We start from the raw sequence: 20,163 nt of genomic DNA, 5'->3' as shown, positions 1-20,163 counted from the left end.
GGGGAAGAGGCCCAGTCTTCCAAGATCTGGATCAGCGTCTATTTCGGACACTGAAATACAGGGGCCTCTCCACTGAGTCATCTGCAGCAGGCACAGCTTGGGCACATCTTTACTCCCAGTCTTAAAAGCTACTTCTCAATCCATTCAGGGTTAGTTCCTTTCACTGACTGCTGAAAGCATAGTATACAAAAAGTGCCCTCATTTAAAATAGTCCTACAGATGCTTCAGCTCTCAGCTTCTACAAAACCGAGGACTCCCACCTGATAGTTTTTGGCCAAGGTGTGGTACAGTATTTTCTTCACACAAACCCTCCCACACCCATAGGCGCTTCCTCCTTCTGCCAAAACAAACTTTATTGCACCAAAAAGAAAAAAAGAAAATTTCATTTATGTACAGTCAGATATAAAGACATCTCTTTGACTCCTGTGCATATATTTCCTCAACTTAAGATTAGGGCATAAAAGTCAGGCTGCTGTGCCAGACATGCTCTGCCCCATGGCAGGGCCAAGGAGAAGATTGTCACTTGAAAGTGGGAACACTCACATGGATGACAGACAACACTGGACCCACAGACCAAAGGCATTCTTCTCGCCCTAGACTAGCTCCGGGAATGGAGAGGGATATTGGAAGCAGGGTCCTCTTTCAAGTCTCCACATCTGACCAAGCCTCCAGGAAGCCAAAAAAACAACTTCTAGTCCCCAAGTGAACTGTCCCTGTCCAGTTCTCTGCTTTCTGCCCTCCCAAGAGGTCCCTCTCTGTGCCCTATTTTCTCCTTGTTTCTCCAGGGGAGTCCCATGATCCACAAGACAGAGACCTTTATAGCAGCGGCAAGGAAGGCAACTCCCTTCCCTTCCTCAGGGCTGGGCACTGACCAGGAGGCCTGCATCACATGGCTCACCAACCACCCACTGGGAGCTACAGACAACAAACTGAAGTGTGAACTTTATCAAACTGGGAAGGATGGATTCCTCTGACCCTGAGCCACTGAAAACACATCTTTCTGACTCAACCAGTTGAAGGATCACTGTAGCTAAATTCAAAAACAGGATCAGAGCCAGTGACAAACAGGGTAAAGATAAAGGGAGGACTCTCCAGAGTCCCAGCCACAATCCCCTCTCACCACTGGCTGCCAAAGCTCACAGATCTCCAGGAAATGGGAGAATGGCAGAAGGGAAGCTAGGGACCACAGACAGTAACAGCTAAACAAAATAGGGACTAGCATCAGTCTCCCTGTGCTCCACCCCAGAAAAACACCCTCATTGACTAGGATTTAGGAAAATCTGTAAGAGACTATTTTATGTAGTGGCTCAAACCCCATACACGCTGCAGCTGCCTGTGCTGGGAACCTTTCAAATCAGTGATTGTGGGGACACAGTAGGCAGCTTCCCGAAGCCTGTGCAAGCTTCACAGACATGCTCTCATGTCAGAGACCTGGGCTCACTCCCAGTTGGGCTTACCTTCTACCTGTAACCTAAAATGCAGAGGAAATGGTGTGAGGGGGAAGGTGCTCAGGTGCTAGGTAAAGCTTACTGATCAGCAGCCCAGACTCCACCACTGTTCCTTGTCTTTGGTCTGTCTAGAACAGTGACTATATAAATTAGGAAAAACAAAGTTATGCTGGCCCATGGGAAATAATAGGGAAGGGGAAGAAAAGGGAGTTGGGAAGCCCTGCTTCACGACTGAAGACAAACATAACCAACCAGACTGCTTACATGTCACGGACAGCACCCCACCCAAACTCCCAGACATCCCTAGAAACCACTTGGGCATGCTCCCTCTTGGGTTCTCATTTTCAGTCTTCTCCTAGCTCTAATTAGCTGGCCCTGCGGAGAGGTGTGTTGGTTGTTTAGCTTTGCCAGAGGCCATCACTCCAGGTACTCTTGCAGAAGCACCCTGGCCCTGATCCAGGATTGACTACAGCCCTAGGTGCTCCAGCACCAAGGAGGTCAGGTTGGGAACAGCCCCACTCCCACACCCTGGGATTGAGTTTGCTTGCTTCTTGGTATCTTGCGGGATGCCGACACTTTTGAAGGGAGATGCACAGTGCCTCTCCATCCCTGGGGTGAGGGGAGGGGCTCTGCTGGGGCTCTCGAGTTGGGGGAAGGGCAGGGGACCAGGGTCTAGACCCTCAGGCTCCCATGCAGGTCTGCCTCTGTCCCAGATGAGCTGCTATCAGAGTCCATTTCAGCATTCTCATTATGGAGCCTTTCCAGCACTTTCTGACGAATCAGTCCCAGGCGCATCAAGAGGGACTGGTAGTCAAAGTGGCCCCGCTTCTCTCCGAAAGGGTCCTGTGGGTGAGAGGAAATAAGGGGATGGAAGAGTCAAGTCTATGGTCAGGCTAGAGTACAGCTTTAAAATGCAAGCTCACCTGCTGGGCCACAGGGCCAGAGAAAGGCACAGTGCAGAGCACAGGTAGTCCAAATGGTTCCAAATAAAATAGTGTATAACTGCCCCAAACAGGCTTAGCTTGGGATCACACTAATGTCTGCACTCTGAAAGGAAGGCAATATGCAAAAGAGGATATGGAGAATTCTATGAAGTATCAAAGAAGACTGTAATCATTAGGTGGGCCTGTTTTTTTTTTTCTTTTTTAATAATTTTATTTAATATGTATTAGTGCATTGCCTAAAGTATGTCTGTGTATTACTTGTGTACAGTGACCATGGAGGCCGGAAAACGGCGTCAGGAACTAGAGTCAGACAGTTGTGAGCTGCTATGTCAGGGCTAGGAATCACACCCTGGTTGTCTGGACGGGCAGTCAGTGCTTTTAACTGCTGAGTCATCTTTCTGGCCCTGAGGGCCTGTGTTTTTAACTAAGCCCTGAAAACTCCAGAAAATAATCTCCCTCCTTCTTCTGTCTTCACCAAGGATACTCTGCTTTTCTAAGGTCACAGATAGGTCTAAAAGTCAGGAGTGCTGATTTCCCGATAAGCACCTGTACTCTTTCCCCAGAGACCTGCCACGACATTTCTATCCAGGTTTCTGGGCAATGCTCCAGGGCCACCTAGCCTGGACCTCAGTCTGTGTCCTTCTAGATCAAAGATCACTATCTTTGCTTTTGAGACAGGGTCTGGTCTGTTAGCGTACAGGCGATTCAGGTGGCCTGCCTTCAGGGTCTTAGCAACTGCTTATGTCATCACTGGCTACTGCCAGGTGTGCCTGTGCTAGGACTCCCACCACCTCGGCATTCTCTGTCCTAGGTTCTCTCTGTTCTAGGGCCTCCATCTCTTGCTCCCTGGCCCCTCTCTCTGCCCACATGGCTATACCTTCTCCAGTCCCTCCTCTCCCTTCCCCAATAAACTTTCTTATACCAGATCTGTGTGTGTCATGTTTCCTCAGGGGCACACCTTGGCATAGACCTGCCATGATACACCTTATATTTTATAACAGAATCTATCTCACTGTATAGCTATGGCTGACTTGGAGCTCACTTTGTAAACTATACTGGCCTTGAATTCAGATGGGCCTGCTTCTGCTTCCCAAGTGCTAGGATTAAAAGCATGTGCCATCACACTCAGCCAAAGGTGACTAAACATTTTATAGGATTTACTGTCTTCAAACTATCAAAAATAACTATAGCTGGAATGAAGTATACTTAAAAAACAAAAACAAAAAACCCCAGGAAACCAGAGGTTCTGAAAAAAATATATATGACTGAGCCTCAGGCCAGCCAGGGTTACATAGTAAAACCGTATCATAAAAAAAGAAAGAAAGAAGGAAGGAAGGAAAAGGGAGGGAGGGAGAAAGGGAAGAAGGAAGGAAGGAAGGAAGGAAGGAAGGAAGGAGGGAAGGAGGGAGGGAGGAAGGGAGGGAGAGAGGGAAAGAAAGAGAAAGAAAGAAAGAAAGAAAGAAAGAAAGAAAGAGAAAGAAAGAAAGAAGGAAATGCACAGTGGCATATGCCTTTAATTCCAGCATGTGGGAGACGGACACTGGAGGATCTATGCGTTCAAGGACTGGTCTACAAAGTGAGTACAGGACAACCAGGGCTCTAGTACACAGAAGAACCCTGTCTTGAAAAAAACAAAAAAGGGGAAAAAAAAAAGCTAACAGTTGTGGCACATGCTGTTTATACAGGCAGATCTCTGATTTCAAGGCCAGCCTGGTCTACAGAGCTATAAGTAGTTCCAGGATAGACAGGGCTACTTAGAAAAAACCTCTCTCAGGCTGGAGAGATGGCTGAGCGGTTAAAAACACTCGCTGTTCTTCCAAAGGTCCTGAGTTCAATTCCCAGCAACCACATGGCGGCTCATAACCATCTATAGTAAGATCTGGTATGTAGGCAGAAAGTTGTATAAATAATAAATCTTAAAAAAAAAAAAAAAAAAGACAAACTCTCAAAAAACAAAGCCACCAAGCAAATGCTATGTAAGTATTTAATGGTAGCAAAATAACATGGCCAGAACTCAAATGGTGTCTCCCTTTGCATGAGGGTAACACACAGATACAGTATGTGCACCTTACACCTCTCCCCTCTCGGCGCTCCTCACAGACCCCCTCCACTTTCTCCGTTTGCAGCAGCAGAGATTCCATCCAAGTCCTGTGCATTCTATGCACATGTACCACCAATGAACCATATTCTCAACCAACTTCTATTACAACTCACATGTGAGTCTCAGGAGCAGGTGAGAGAATGCCAGTCATGCTCACTGTGACAACGGCCTTTCCTTTTCATTCATAAGGCTTGTAGATCTTAAAGCGAGAGTCTACCTTTATTCTGAGGTTATCGGTTCTTCAAATGCTCCCTCACCCTTGGCCCCATCTCTCCTATTCTGTTCTCCCAAATACTGCTGCTCCCATCTTGTCCCTCACTGAACACTGTTCTTCACAGCTGAATGCTGGTAACTGCTACCCGGTAGCAGTGATGAAACTTCCTCATGGAGAACAGACCTGGGCAGCTGTCCTCAAATGTACCCTGAAAAGTAGTTCAGGAACCGAGTTTATCCTTAGCCCGCCTTGTCCTTTGTCCTTAAGGCAGGTAAGTGGACAGAGAAGCCACCAGGAAAAAAACAGCTACTGTAAGTGTGTTGTATAAATAGAAACAGCCCAAGAGGAGTTGCGGAAGCCAGGAAAGCTTAGTCAACCGTCTAAGTCACTCTATTTTTCTTTCCTCTTAGGGTTATAAATTTTGAACCCAGGGTCTTCTTCATGCCAGACAGTTCCACCACTTAGCTAAATCCTCAGTCCTTTTCTTTATTTGGAGCAAAGTTCTCACTAAACTACCAAAATAGCTTCACACACTGTATGTGCCTGCCGTCTCTCTCCGGTAACCGGGAATGCAGGTATGTACTGCCACATCCAAGTCTTCACATTTCTAAGCAAGGAACCAATGAACTGATGCTCCAAGACAGGGGACTGTCAGCTTTTCATCAAGCAGGTGAGTTCATCTATGTAACAGAGGTCGACTCTCTGTTACAACAAGCCCTTCTTTTTTGTATTCAAACAGGGTTTCTCTGTGTAGCCCTAGCTATTCCAGAACTCAGTGATCCACCTGCCTCTGCCTCCCGAGTGAAAATAAGCCCTTCTTAAGTTGGGTGTAGTGGTATATGTATATGCCTTAATCCTAGCACTTGGGAGGCAGGGGAAAGTAGATATCCTGGCCTACTTTAGGGCTGTAGAGTGGCTAGGGCAACATGAGACTTTGTCTCAAAACAAATAAGGCCCTTCCTTAATTTGCATTTCAAAAATTCTGCATCAGGGTCTTATTATGTTGTCTAGGCTGGCCTCTAACTCACAGCAATTTCCTTGCCTAAGCCTCTCAAGTACCAGGATTACAGACATGTATCACCATATCATTATTACTGCATGTATGATGTATGTGTGCGTGTGCCATGGTGTGCATATGGAGATTAGAGAACAAAGGACACTCTTGTAGACTCAGTTTTTTCTACCTATAAATGGCTTTCAGAGATTAAACTCAGGTCATCGGGCTTGTGCACAAACTGCCTTATCCACTCAGCCATCTTATTGGCCCCATCACAGCCTATTCTTTACGAAGCCATAACACATTTCCCCAGTATAAGCAGAGAATGAACTGGGTACCACCTTTAGAGCAGGGATCAGCATGACACTACACCTAAGGATACCCTAAGCCACCTTTCTCTATGAGCCTTGGGGTCAGGGGCAGAATCCCTGTAGTGACTCTGTTTATCATTCTTGAGGTTCTTAGCAGGCTGGGTATCTTTGAACGAGTTTAAAGGACTTCACTAGAAAGGAAGGGGTTATAAGATACATGCCAGAACAGATCATTCCAACTTGACTGAGTATGACAGTGCCACGACTAGGAACCATCTCTTCATGTTTTTAAGCTAGTCTTCTCTCTGGCCTCAGCTCCTCAATGACACAGGATTTTTTAGTTGTGACAATCTATGACATACGGATGTGTAAGTGGGATTTTTCATGTTCTGTGTGGGGCTTATAGAATTAGCAACAAGAGACTATATTACCTGCATAGTCTGGCCTTGAAGATGCAGGCGATCTTTGCAGGCCACCTCATAGAAGTCATAATACTCCAGAAAGGACTTCTCCATTACTCCCCTGGAAATTGAACAGAGAAGTCACAAACATGAGGCACAAGCCCCCCTTTCACTTCCTAACCTTAATGCCAAATTAAAGGGTGAGTGTGCCCAGCTGGGTGGTGGCTCTGACACTTTTATTCCCAGTGCCTAGGAGGCAGAGACAGGCTAATCTCTGAGGTCGAGGCTAGTCTGGTCTAGAGGATACAAAGAGAAACCCTGTCTCACAAAAAACAAAAATAAGAAAATGAACAACAAACAGAGTGAGCATTCCTAACGTGGATTTGGTTTCCCACACAGCCTTTTAAAGAACAGACAACAGAACTGGGCACAGTGACTCGTGCCTTTAGTGGAATTCAGCACTTGAGGTAGAGGCAGGCAGATATTTGGTTTCCAGGCCAGCCTGGTCTACAGAGTCCAAAAAGCCAGAGCTCTATTACACAGAGAAACCCTGTCTCCAAAGACCAAAAACAGGCAAAAGAACAGATGATTGTCACAGCTGACTTCCTTTATAATTCAGGAATCATGAAACCAGGGTGCTTGAAAACTGCCTAAATCCTAACCTCATTTTGTGCAATGTTCACTGTCCACTGTCTTCAAAGGCCATTTCAAATTACAAACCACACTCAGAATCCCTTGGGATGTCTGGAGAGACACGCAGTCATCTGAGTGCCTGCTGTGCAAGCGTGGAGATGAGCTCAAACCCCAGCACTCACACGGAAGGTGTGTGGCGGCACACCCGCATCCTAAGCACTGGGGCGCAGAGATGGGATGTCTGGAACTCTCTGGCCAGCCAGTCTAGCCAGTGGAGAAGTCTGGGTTCTGTGAAAACTCCTGTCTCAAATGCTGGGATAGTGTATGACTCAGCGGTAAAGGCACTTGCTACACAAGCCTGGTGACCTGAGTTCAATCTCTAGAACCCATGTCAAAATGGAAACTGAAGACCAACTCCACAAAGCTGTCCTCTGACCTCCACACATGCATTACCATACCCCTCTCAAATACTTTAGAAGAGAAGGTGCAGTGTGATAGAGGAAAAGACACCTGACACCGACCTTTGGCCTTCCCACAGCATGCACAAATATGTACACACATTAAAAGAAAGTAGAAATTAAAAAATAAAAAAATCCTGGGCAGGAGAGATGTCTACTCTCACGGACGATCAGAGCTTGGTTCCCAGCAACCATGTTAGATGATTCACACTGACTGTTAACTCTAGCTACAGGGTATCTGGCATCCTCTTTTAGCTTCCCTGGACACTGCATCCCCATGCACGTATCCACACATAGACATTAATGTAATTAAAATTAAGAGCACCATCTCTAGTTCCAGGGGATCTGACTTCTTGTATCTAAAAGCACTGTGCTCACTCGCACACCCATTCCTAGGGGGTTTGATCTCTAACTTTGTTCATCTACTTTTAGCACTCAGAAATAAAATTGAAATGGGTTTTTATGGAGTTCACTCTCATTTGGCCTTTCACACCTTCCTCGAATTAGGGACTCCCTGAATATACACACTGTCTTCAGAGTGCTTTAAGAGTACTTCATACTCTCAAAGAACTGAGAGGCACAGCAGAGTGGCACACACCTTTAATCCAAGAACTTGGGAGGTAAAAGCAGATGGATCTCTGTGAGTTTGGGCCCAGCTTGACCTAAATATTGAGTTCCAGGACAGCCAGAACTATATAGTGAGACCCTGTCTTGAAAAAAAAAAAAAACAAAAACAAAAACAAACAAATGTGCACAGAAACACCCAGCTCCCAGTAAGCTTCTCACTTAGCTAATTTATGCTCTGATGCAATTTGTTAAAGCTGGGCATAGTGGTGCACACCACTTAGGAAGCAGAGGCAGGTGGATCTCTGAGTTTGAGGACAGCCAGAGCTACACAGTCAGACCCTGTTTCAGAAAACACAACAATAAAGCCCCATCTGCCTCCCCACCTTCCCCCCAAATCCAAACAAACAAACAAAAAAACCTGAGAAATTCTGAACAACCTCGTGGGTAACCACAGCCACTTACTCACTACAGGCCGAGCCAGGCACTGGCAATGCACACCTTTAATCCCAGTACTCAGAAAGGCAGGGGCAGGAGTTTGAGGACAGCCAAGGCTACACAGAGAAACCCTGTCTGGAAAAACCAGAAAAAAAAAAAAAAAAAAAAAGCATGAACGAAGAGAAATGAACTAGTATGAACCGAGAACCAGACTGGGCACAATGGTGTTATGTCTGTAATTCTAGAACTAAGGAGGCTGAGACACGTGGATCGGGAGCTCCAAGTCAGCCTAGGTTGAAAATTAAAACCCTATGTCAGATAGTCTGGTAGGCTGAGTGCTTGCTAAATAAGCACCAGGATCTGAGCTCACAATTTCAGCACCCGTGTGAAAGCTGGGTGTGGCATACATCTATAAACCCTAGCACTCCCAGGGAACAGACAGGTGGATCCAGGGGTCTTCCTGGCCAGGCAATGTAGCAGAAACTGACAACTCCACCTTCAGTAAATTTCCCTTTCTCAAAAAATAGAGAATGATATAGGAAGACTCAATGCTGACCTCTGGCCTCCCCCTGTCCACCCACAGGTCAATGTGCCTGTACAGAAGTACAAAAACGCACAAACCAAGGAAGAACATAATTTTTATTTCCTTTGGTTTTTCTAGACAGGGTTTCTCTGTATATCCTTGACTGTCCTAGAATTCACTCTATAGGCCAGGCTGGCCTCGAACTCACAGAAATCTACCTGCCTCTGCCTGAGGATTAAAAGCATGCATTACCACTGCCCAGCTTAAGAGCAGATAATTAAAACAAAATTTTTGGGCTCAGTAGTAAAGTGCTTGTCCACCAAACCTTGAGATTGTAGGTCTGAGCTAGAACAGTGGAAGATGCCTGCAATCCTAGCGCTCAGGAGACAGAAGCAAGTGGATCTTGTGAATTCCAGGGCAGCCAGGTCTACATAGTGAGTTTCAGGACAGCCAGAGCTACATACATAGTGAGACCTTGTTTGTCTCAACAAAATAAAACAAAGCAAACAAGCAAACAAACAAAGAATAAAAATATCTTTTTCCTTCTTTTCTACCTCTCTTGACAATGGGTTCTGATGCAAAGGTCCTCACAGATGAAAACCGAGTCTCCAAAATAGACGAACACTTAGTGGGTCCTCTGGACACATACCGTAGGGGTTCAGGGCAGGGACACTTTCCCTCCATCATGTCACAGACTGCAACTCTGATGGTCTCATGCCGGATACATTCATTATAGTTTTTGCTGTCTCCCGGATGTCTTTCCTGTAATTTGATAGATGCCATAGTACCCATTTAGTCAAAGAGAAAAGCCAGTGCAAAGGTACCTCAGGGTTAGTACAGAGTACATAACCCAAACACACACAGTGAAAAAATACCTTTCCCATGGTAGAACCAAGACAAAAAAAGCAAGTAAGGCTTGGACCCCTGCCCTCCCTATATAATCAGCACAATCCATCAGATTACCCTGTGTCTCAATAAAAGGCCTATTACATAAGGACTGAGTGGAGAACAATGTTGGAGCTTCCTTGGTTAATTCCTTTTCATGTCTGTAGCATTCCACACTCACTGAAGTTAATGTAAATCTTTAATGTTCTTTTTTCTTTCTTTCTTGTTCTGTTTTGGTTTTTCAAGACAGGGTTCTCTGTGTTGCCCTGACTATCCTGCACTCCTTTGTGGACAAAGCTGGCCTTGAACTCACAGAGATCCGATTGCCTCCACCTCTTTGACTGCAGGGATTACAAGCTTGTGTCACCACACCTTTAACTTTCTAAACAACAACAACAAAAAGTCAAAAGTTGGGATCTATACAGATGCAAGTAAGTTATAAAGCACTTGGCCCTAGGGTTTTATCCCAAATACAAACACACACACACACACACACACACACACACACACACACACACACGTTAAGCCTGAACTACTTGAGACCATATAGAAGGAGAAAAAAGTAAAAGTTCTATTATCTCACTTGAAAATTGGGATATGTACCATATCCCTTAAACATTTAGCATAAACATTAAGCATACATACATAGTAATAGCACAGCTTGGCATGCAGCATTATCCTTTGCAAATGTATATTTCTTATGCCCTTTCTTTGGCAGTGCCAACTAGAATATTCTTGTCTGATCTTAGCTGATCTAATCTAGCTCCTTAAACTACACAAATAATTACGTACACTTCCTATCTCCAAAATAATAGATAGCTAAAGAAAGACTGGTGACACAGGCCTGTGATCCCCACTATTGGTAAAGACTGAAGGAAGGGGTTCAAGCTCTAGGAGGCTGGAGAGATAACTCAGTAGTTATGAGACTTGCCACTCTTCCAGAAGACCTATGTTTGGATCTTGGCACCCATACTTAGCAGCTCACAACTCGCTGCAACTTCAGCTCCAGGTGATCTGATGCCCTCTTCTGGCTTCCATGCCATGTGCACGTGTGTATACCACACAATATACACTCAAGCTCAAGTAACAAAAACAAATCTTATGGGGGAAAAAAAAGTTCAAAGTTTGCTTGGAATATAGAGCATTCAAGACCAACCTATATAACACCTGAGAACCTGTCTCAATATGAAAAATTCAAAAAAGGGTTAGAGACAGAGCTCACAGTGAAGGTCCCCTAATTCCAACCCTTGGCACGAGCTGGGCATAGTAGTGCACACTTGTGACCCCAGCACTCAGGGAGGCAGAGGCAAGTGGACCTTTGTGAGTTCCAGCCTGGTCTACAAAGTGAATCCAGAACAGCCAAGGCTACACAGAGAAACCCTGTCTCAAGAAAAAAAAAAAAAAGAAAGAAAGAAAGAAAAAAATTTCCCAAAGCAGACTCAGAACTGATCTCCAAATGACAACATTTATTTCTACTAAATAGGTTAACACAAGCCAAATACTTAACGGCCCTACTGTAACATGTTTGTTTTCTCCCCCGACACCCCCCTTTTTTTTCAGGGTCTCACTATGTAGTCTCAGCTGGCCTGGCAATCACTACATAGGCTTTGCTAGCCTTAACCTCAGAGATTCACCTGCTTCTGGCTCCCCAGTACTAGCATGGGGGCATGAGCCCACTATTACTATAATTCTTGCAAATAAAGAACATATGTCAGTTCCCTTTATTTCTATAGTGGTATCATGTGGGGGCTATCCTAGGTAGAAAAAGAAAAAGGACTCTCAAGAGGTAGCCCCTACTATTGCAGGCCTTAGCACATGGCCCAAAGACCTTACCTGTTCAAAGCCTGGCTCGTTGTGGTAGGGATTCTCAGTCATCAGTGACTGGATGGAGATAAGCACAGAAGAGATGCTCTGGGCTGGGCTCCAGGCAGGGCCAGTCCATGTACTGCAAACACAGCAGAGGGACAGAAAGAAGTTGATGCAGAGAACGGCCAGGAAACCCTGACAACAGCAGCAGCATCACTTTATGACTCACTCTAAGTTGCTCTTTCACTATTGATACTTGGGAAATTCCCAGTCTCTGTTTTACCCTCATTCACCAGAACAGTCAAGTGCTAAATCCTCATATCAACTGAGACAGAAGAAAACAGAGAGCAAACAAACAAGACAAGTTTGAAAAGATTTTCTTTAATCTAGAAAAGAAAAAGTAGCCAAGGAAGACTACCCTACTAAAACAAGGACTCAAATTAGAGAAAATAACTCTACAGGTTGTCTAAATGTTAACCTGTGACTTATTTATTGGTGGTGACAGAGTTGGTGAAGGGAGGGCAGCTAATCAAAGGCACCAAGGTGACTGAAGCTTTGTGTCTGAAGATTCGTGTAAAAATTCATGGACTGAACTCTGTAACGAGACAAGCAGGGTCAAATTCTCTGAAGACACACAACTCTGCTGACACAGAAAGATGGTGCATATTCAGAGTATGGAGAGCCTAACAATATCTCAAGGGAACAACCTGAAGACCAGGGACAATACCCCCACATCCTTAAAAAAAAAAAAAAAATAACTCTAGCTATTCTTAAACTTAAAAGTAAACCTTCTGCCTCTGACCCCTGAATGCCAGGGATTATAGGCATGTACTACACTACTCCTGGCTAAATGACATCAGGCACTAAAGAGAGTGAGGCACTTAAAAGTCAATGCCCCCTCCTTTTTTTCCCTTGAGGTAGGGTCTCATATCGTAGCCCTGGCTGTCCTAGAACTGCTTCACAATGCACAGCAGGTATTTATTTTAGCTCAGTTACTTAACAAGATGGCAGAGAAATGAAAGCAGAACACAACCTGAGCCATTATTAGCTTAAGTTAACTGATGCTGCCCTTTGCTGTCTACACTTGAGGAAGGCCCAAATCAGGGGTGTGGAACAGAACTTCAGAGGCTGCCCTTTCCCAGCACTGTTCCCCACTTTACATGTGTGGGAATTCAAGTCAACGGTCAGTTCTCATCCATTTATTTCAACAGGTGGCCAGCCCAATGGTTCTTACTAGGTATGAAGAGAAGGAATTAGGCCAATGAAACTGATGTAACCAACCCTTTCTACTCCATGATTCTTAGCTGTAAAACTTTCACAGTGGGTTTTTCTTTTCCATGCACCAAACTTCTGCCACTTTCACTCAACCACCATTCTTTGCCCATTCTCTGTATGAGCTGGAAAGTGTCCAAAATGGCTTCATATTAGTTTACTGAGGAGACCCTATTACACACACACACTTTCAAGAACAAATTTCATACGAAACCCATGACTCAATTTCCATACCACCAAGGAACACACATACATCCAATTCCACCAGTGCAGCCACTTATGTAGCCTAATAAAATGAAGGACTTATTTTATCATAATCCTAACAGAATGTATCATATCCCTAGATTTGAGAGTTCTAGGGGGAAAAAAAAAGAACCACATTTCTAGTACACTTCAGCTGCCTTTCTCAAACAACAAACCTAGAAATGTGCTGGATGGAAGAAAGAAGCAGGAGAAACTTTTTCAGCATTCAACTCGTACTTATATTCTATATTCAAGGGAATCTGGACTGCAAAAAACCCAAAACATGCTATAAGACATTCTTCATCCTGAATTTTAACTTGCAAAAGGCAACGGATGTTGAATGAGTAAGAACTCCACAGAGCAACATCCTGGCAGTGCCAGGGAGTGTGCCTGATACCTGTTTCTTCTCTGATAGGATTTCCAAGCTCAGACTTTTTATTCAATTGTTAAATTATTTTAATTATAACCACCACCTCCAAAGGCACCCATTAAGACCCAAAGGTACCCAATCAACACCTACTACATGAATACAACAGACCTGGAACATCTCTGGAGCCTCTGGTGAAAAATAGACCCTAATGTCCTGAGGGAGTAGTTCTCACAGGGGTATAAGGCATAATCAACTGCATGGCCTCTAATACGCAGAGTTAGAAACTGCCATGCCCCAGAGTTTGACACACTCCAAGGATGGGGTGTCCAAATCTGTAGCTGCTGTAGCCACAGCTCAAGAACCACACTTAGTAAATCACTTCATTAAGACGTGCAATAATTTGACTTCACTCCTTCCCATCTCGAATGACTGCAGGCACGGACTACCCTGCGAACTGAACAGTCACTTCCATGCTGTTGGTTCAGATGAGGAACCCCGGCTGATGAAGCTGCCCTAGAGTGATCATTTGCTAACACCAACTTGCCACTTACGCGTCTCCTCTTACCCTAGAATACTCAAGCAGACTTTCCCATTGCGGTAGAAGTTCGGGTTAAACCGCACTGTGTTATTGCCCGTTGTCATCAGTTTGACCCGAGGTGGGTGGATGGGATAGTCAGGTGGACACCGAAAGACGAACAGGAAGAAACCCCCTTCATAAGGAGTGTCAAATGGGCCTGTGATCAATGCATGAATCTGCAAAATAAAACTCCATCTCAAAATTGTGAGCTGATGCCCCACCACAACCCCTGCTGGCTTCCACCTGCTACCCCCACTGGAAGTAGTGACCCAACAGCATGCATTGCCTGGCATTCATATTCCACTCCCCCACCATACAGAAAACTGCCTGGATTCACTCACATAAATAGGTCTTCAATTTAAGGAAATCCCATTACAGTGAAGTAGCATAATACTCCACACTTGGAGGTTATGTTCAAAGGTTAAAGCCCAAGCTGAAAAGTGAATCTAATCAATATTACCTTAAAACAAGTTTGTTTTGTTTTTTTCCTACCAGATCTCCCTGATCAGTGTTATGGACAACAAATGGAACTTAAATATATAAAATACACATTATGAAGAATTGGTAAATTTTTGTGTTTAAGAAATCAATACATATTTTCACAGAGATGCTTGGATTTGCCAAGGTTAACCATGCTTATGATGCAACTCCATTCTACATTTGTACGATAGGAAGGGGCAGTAAGATGAATGGAAGAAGACTGGAGGCTACAGCACCCGTGACAATAACAGTGAAGAACAGATAACTACAATACATGCATAGGCTATCTGCTTGTTTCCTCCAGAGGATCAAAACTACTGTGTCAAAGAAACAACAACAACAACAACAAAAGTGAAAACTCAGGGTCCACTCACAGCCAATAGGCCATCCCCCAAAGTTTACCCAATACTGTTGCAAAACAAATAAATAAATCAGTATTCCTTAAAACGTAAGTTCTCTTCCTACTGAACACAATTTCCCTTTGAGAAGGAAAGCAAACCTCAGCTGACTCAATTCTGTGTATTTTTCAACGGTTCCTAGACTTAAGTTCCTAAGTTCCTAAGAACTTAACCCTTGACCGAAGACCGGTCCTCCTCTATTAGGGGAAGGTCGTCCTCTTCGACCGAGCGCGCAGCTTCGGGAGGGACGCACATGGAGCGGTGAGAGAGGAAGGGGACACCCGCCTAGCCAGCCAGATCAGCCGAATCAACCCTGGCGATCAATGGGGTGACAGATGTCGCAGCCAGATCGCCCTCACATCCTGCTACGAACTTAAACAGCAAGAGAAAAAAAGCCCTTGCACTCCATACCTCAATCCATAATCCTACCTTGCCCCGGCAACAAAGTCAGTTATAGTCTAGAATGCAAACCTGGAAATAGTCAAGTCAATGGGCATCAATTCTACAGCCTCAGAGATTAGCATCTACCCTAGCATTTGACTGGAGACAGCATGTCATGAAAAGATTTCCAACCACAGGAAAAAAAAAGGGGGGGGAGGGTAATTTAAAATGAAGTCTATTGAACTGGGCATGGAGACCCACATCTGTAATCCCAGAACTCAGGGAGGCAAAGGCAGGCGGACTGCTGTGAGTTCAAGGCCAGCCTGGACTACAAAGCCCAGGACAACCAAGGCTACACAGAAAAACCTGTCTTGAAAAATAAAAAAACCAAAACAACCCAGAAAACAAAACAAAACAAAAACAAAAACAAAGCCTATTTGAAATTTTTAAAAAGTGTGTAACAATACAAAAGCTGAGTTTTTACTTTAGGAAATCTAAACTCAATAGTTATTGCTTAAAACACTGGATTTAGGAAATCTGATTTCTTCCCAACATCACCTTATGTCCAAATTAGAAGATAGAACATTCAGTGACAGAAAAGCCTAGGTATACATGCCAGAGGACTACAACCATAACGCAGAACCTTTTGTGTTGAGGACAGAGAGGACAGATCTTTGGGGAAGATACCCCAAATCAGTAAGAACAGAAGCCTTCACCACAAACACGTTAGCCAAGATGGCCTACTCAACAGTCTTCCTTGTACCTGACCAGCGTAAAAATCAAGATGCTAAGATGGAACCAGAGCTGGGGAGTACAATAGATAGGTGGCCATACTTACCACCTCGAGTGGAGCATTTGAGAGGGGAAGAATGACCTGTTAATACCTAAGCTGGAACAAGAGGTACATCTTGTCAATCTGAGGATTTTCCAAGACCAACAATACCTGTCTGTACCTAACAACAGACCTAGTTGACACTCCACTCTACCTCTCACTGTATAACCCTGGGCAAACCATTTAATTTCTTGAAGTTTTCCCCGTAATTCCCTGCCTCCTCCCCCATCAAGTTACCTACCTTAGTCATGTCAACAGTATCAGGTACAACGAACATTCCTGGTGGAGGCTCCTTATAAATGGACATGATATCCCTGTATAACACCAAGAGGAGGTAGGAGGAGTGAGGAAGGAAAAGAGAAACCCTTGAGCAGGACAACTATTATCACCTCAGTGAGCCCATGGTTTGAGAAAGTGGTGCTTGGTACCGAAAATGTTTGCATTGTCTTGTTGGCTGAGAAATCTCAGCTGAATACTTGTCAGGCAATTATCAAAGGGGCATTGTTGGGGGGGGGGAGGTTACTGAGAGGAAAAATAAGCCAATATCCCAATGGTATCAGATGTCACCCTGGAAAAGCCACATCCCATTTCCTCTCATAGAAACTCATTTACTTCCCACCTTCCAGACTCTCAGGTACTACAAGTGAGCACAGAGTTTTAAGTCATTGGGAGGGCACTAAGTCACACTCCAAAACTTGTTCCATAAACCATAGGGTGGACCTTTGCTGGTAAGGAGACTGCATAAAGCCAGCAGGAGCAAGTTTACCCTGGCCTGTGTGTTCAGGACACCATAGGATAGAGTTCATTTTGGGGAAGAAAAACCCTCTGAAATCTCCAGAAGCTCTTCACTGGAAGATGACATTTAGTAAGGATGGAGAAAATATATAGGTCATTATCTAATCAACTAGAAGGTATCAGCTGAGAACTGGCCCAAAAAAACGTCAATTATGAGGGAGTCTGGAGACATGGTAGGGCAGAAGAGGAATGTACAGGCCAAATTCAAAGGAGTCATCAAGACTGGGAGAATCAAACAGCTAAGGAGGTAGAGAGTTCTAGTCTGAGTTTAAGTTAGAAGTGGCAATCTTTGTGAAGCTGTTGTTATGTGCCATATACTTTACACACGTGGTGCAGTTAGAAACTTGAAAAATATGTAGATACTTGAAGGGACTTGGGCTGTTTGGGATAATACCCACATAATACCTACCTATGTAAGGGACATGAAGAGAGTCCGTCTGGTCATCAGGAATCAACAGTGCTATTCTTTCCTACGCAATAGGTACTATACTAAGTAAGCACTTTTGCAAAACTTATTTATCTAAGTTTTGATACGATCTAAGATCAGTCACCCAAGAAACAAGCACAGAAAGGCCTTAGGCCTTTTGTGCCTTGTATTTGAACAGTGTACATCTGCTTCACAAAAGGAAACCAGACAATCTGGGGAGTAAATACCGTGGAAAAGTTCTTGAATAGGATACTACAATCCAGAGTGATACTGGGAGAGGAGAGGACCACTGAGTTTCTGGAACAGGTGTGAGAGTGAGAGGGACAGCTTTAGGGAGACCGGAAAGGGGGCTCGAGAGATAATCTGGAAAGTCAGGGAGGCTATCTAAACGTGGGGACAGGACCATATGGTGGGGATATGAAGAAAGAAAAGGTAAAAGGAAGACTGGATCGAGTCCGCAACTGAGCAATGCAGGGAGAGTGTGTTCCAAGCGGGGGATCCAGAAGAGATGAGGGGGGGAAACTGATGGGTGGGGCCTGAGGGCAGCCCCTAGGTATACCGGCTGGTGGGGTATGTTAGAGGGGAGGCGCGAAGGGCGGGGCAGAGTGTTACTGAAGAGCAAAAGGGTCGGGTTTCGGGTAGGGAAAGGGCGTCTGGAATAGAGCCGCGGGGCTCACCGGAGGTCGCTAAGGGGCGGGGTAGGCCAGAGGGCAAACGTGCACCGGTTTGGGCTTGCGGGGCCGGGCGCTGGGGAAAGAGAAAGAGAGAAGAAGAGGGAGACAGACACTAAGACCCGTCAGCAGGGGCCGACAGGGTTTGGGTCTGGAAGACGTAAGGCGGGAGTGAGGCCCGATGGGGAAGGGTGGGGGGCAGGGAAGGTCGAGCCCTGGAGCTCCGGGCTGAGGGAGGAAAAACGCCGGCTCACCGCTTGATCCGAAGTAGACACTGAGGCGCGGTTCGCTCGCCGTCCCAGTCCGAGCTGAGCGTGGGGTCCCAATGGCTAAGCAGCGCGGCACCGTGGGCAGCGGCCGAGGGCGGGAGACCTGGTAGCGGAGCCAGGCCGCTCCCCGGGCCCCCGGCCCCGCCCGCCGCCGCCGCCGCCGCCCACACATCCGGCAGGAAAGGCGGCCCGAACCCGCCGCCGCTCCCGCTAACGCCAACTACACCGGCAACACCGCTCGCCCCTGGGCCTGCTGCCCCGGCGCCCGCCGTCGCCGTCGCCGCCTCCTCAGTCGGACTCTCCGCCATCGCTGCTTCGCTTCCGGGACTGCTCAGCAGCACGTCCGCCGACCAGAGCGGCCGCTGCTCCCGCACCACCGAGAGCCGGGCCAGAGTGTCCCCACCCTCCGCTTCCCCAGCCCGGGCGGCGCTGGCTCCGCCCACCTCCGCCCGGACCAGCGAGAGGCGTGCTGCCAGAGCGTCCACCCACGGTCCTCCAGGGCGGGGGCGGGGGCTAGCGGACTAGCCGGCGCTCCGAGCCCGCGCAGGTTACCAGCCCCGCCGGAGGCGCTGGCCGTCCCCCTCCGTGGAAGCCTTCGTGTTCCAGTGTTGATCTGGGAGCAGGAAGTTCAAGGAAGAGGAGGGAGCCACGGCTTCTGCTCTAAAGGGAGGGACCATCCGATGCTCAATCCTGGGGTAGGACTGAGGTCCAGCTGCCCTGTGGCATGCTCGTAGGGAGGGCTCGACTAATTTAGACCCCTGCACGTCCCCAAGGCTCTTTGATCGCTCACGCCTCGTCGTCTTCTCTTCCACCGAGGACTACTATTGCCCCCTGCCTGCGGCTGGACCTAGAGGGAGAGCGGAATCAGAACTTTCGAGTGAAACACCATTTCATTTCCTTGAAATATTTCATTTCGATATTTATTTATGAAGGGCCTACTAAAGGCCAGGAGTTGTTGCTAGGCATTGCCCTGGAGATAATGACACAGGGTAGACAGCTTGGTAGAGGGAGTCAGGTGTGATTCCAAGCTTTTTTTCTTCTTGCTAATCCTGGAATTCAGGGCTTGAAATTCGGGATTTCTTAGAACTATATTGAGATTTGTAATAAGAAAGTGAACTCTATGACTAAGTGAGAAAGGCCTTAAACCTTGTTCTCCTGACACGAATATAAGAGAGTGTATGCGCTTGTAATATTTATTGCCTGAAAACCAGCGATACCACATGATTGAGAATTTAGACAACCCTTTCAGCTGGACTTTGGCAACATCCATAACAAACATACTGATACTTCTACAGCAAAGTGTATGATTTTTATTTTATTTTATTTTATTTTGAGACAAGGTCTCCATATGTAGTCTCCTCGGTCGGTGCTAAGGTTACCTGCAAAAGCCACCACATCCAACGAAACGCTCATATTGACTCCGGCACATTTATGAATACTCACTCTAGAACAAATAGCCAGAGCCTCATTTTGGATTACATTTCCCCGATACTTTTTTGTTTTGTTTTGTTTTTTGTACCCCCAAAGGAGCCTGGCTTCTATGATAGAACAAGCCTGTAATCCCAGCACTTAGGGAGGACTCAGGAAGGTCATGAGTGCTGGGATAGTTGGGGGCCACAAACTGAGTTCAAGGCCAATCTGGGCTACAGGGTCACAGCTGTCTCCAAAAACAAATCAACAAATGAAAAGCCTGGGTTTTGGATGTCTGTGCGTTTTTCCAAATGG

General features: G+C 45.9%; 1 protein-coding gene across 1 annotated transcript; it reads right to left on the bottom strand.

Annotated features, from left to right (window-relative positions):
• Positions 1-335: 335 nt before the first annotated feature.
• On the bottom strand, positions 336-18,866 carry Ube2z (ubiquitin conjugating enzyme E2 Z). Its single transcript, XM_021645336.2, has 7 exons — positions 18,424-18,866; positions 16,518-16,590; positions 14,174-14,361; positions 11,751-11,862; positions 9,682-9,794; positions 6,447-6,537; positions 336-2,291 (listed from the first exon to the last, which is right to left on the bottom strand). Exons 1-7 carry the CDS (start codon positions 18,744-18,746, stop codon positions 2,121-2,123), a joined length of 1,071 nt encoding a protein of 356 aa, XP_021501011.1. The 5' UTR covers positions 18,747-18,866; the 3' UTR covers positions 336-2,120.
• Between the last annotated feature and the right edge of the window lie 1,297 nt (positions 18,867-20,163).

Source organism: Meriones unguiculatus, chromosome 7 (assembly GCF_030254825.1).
Source record: "Meriones unguiculatus strain TT.TT164.6M chromosome 7, Bangor_MerUng_6.1, whole genome shotgun sequence".
NCBI classification, from domain to species: Eukaryota; Metazoa; Chordata; class Mammalia; order Rodentia; family Muridae; genus Meriones; species Meriones unguiculatus.
This window is presented reverse-complemented; position numbering and strand designations above follow the sequence as displayed.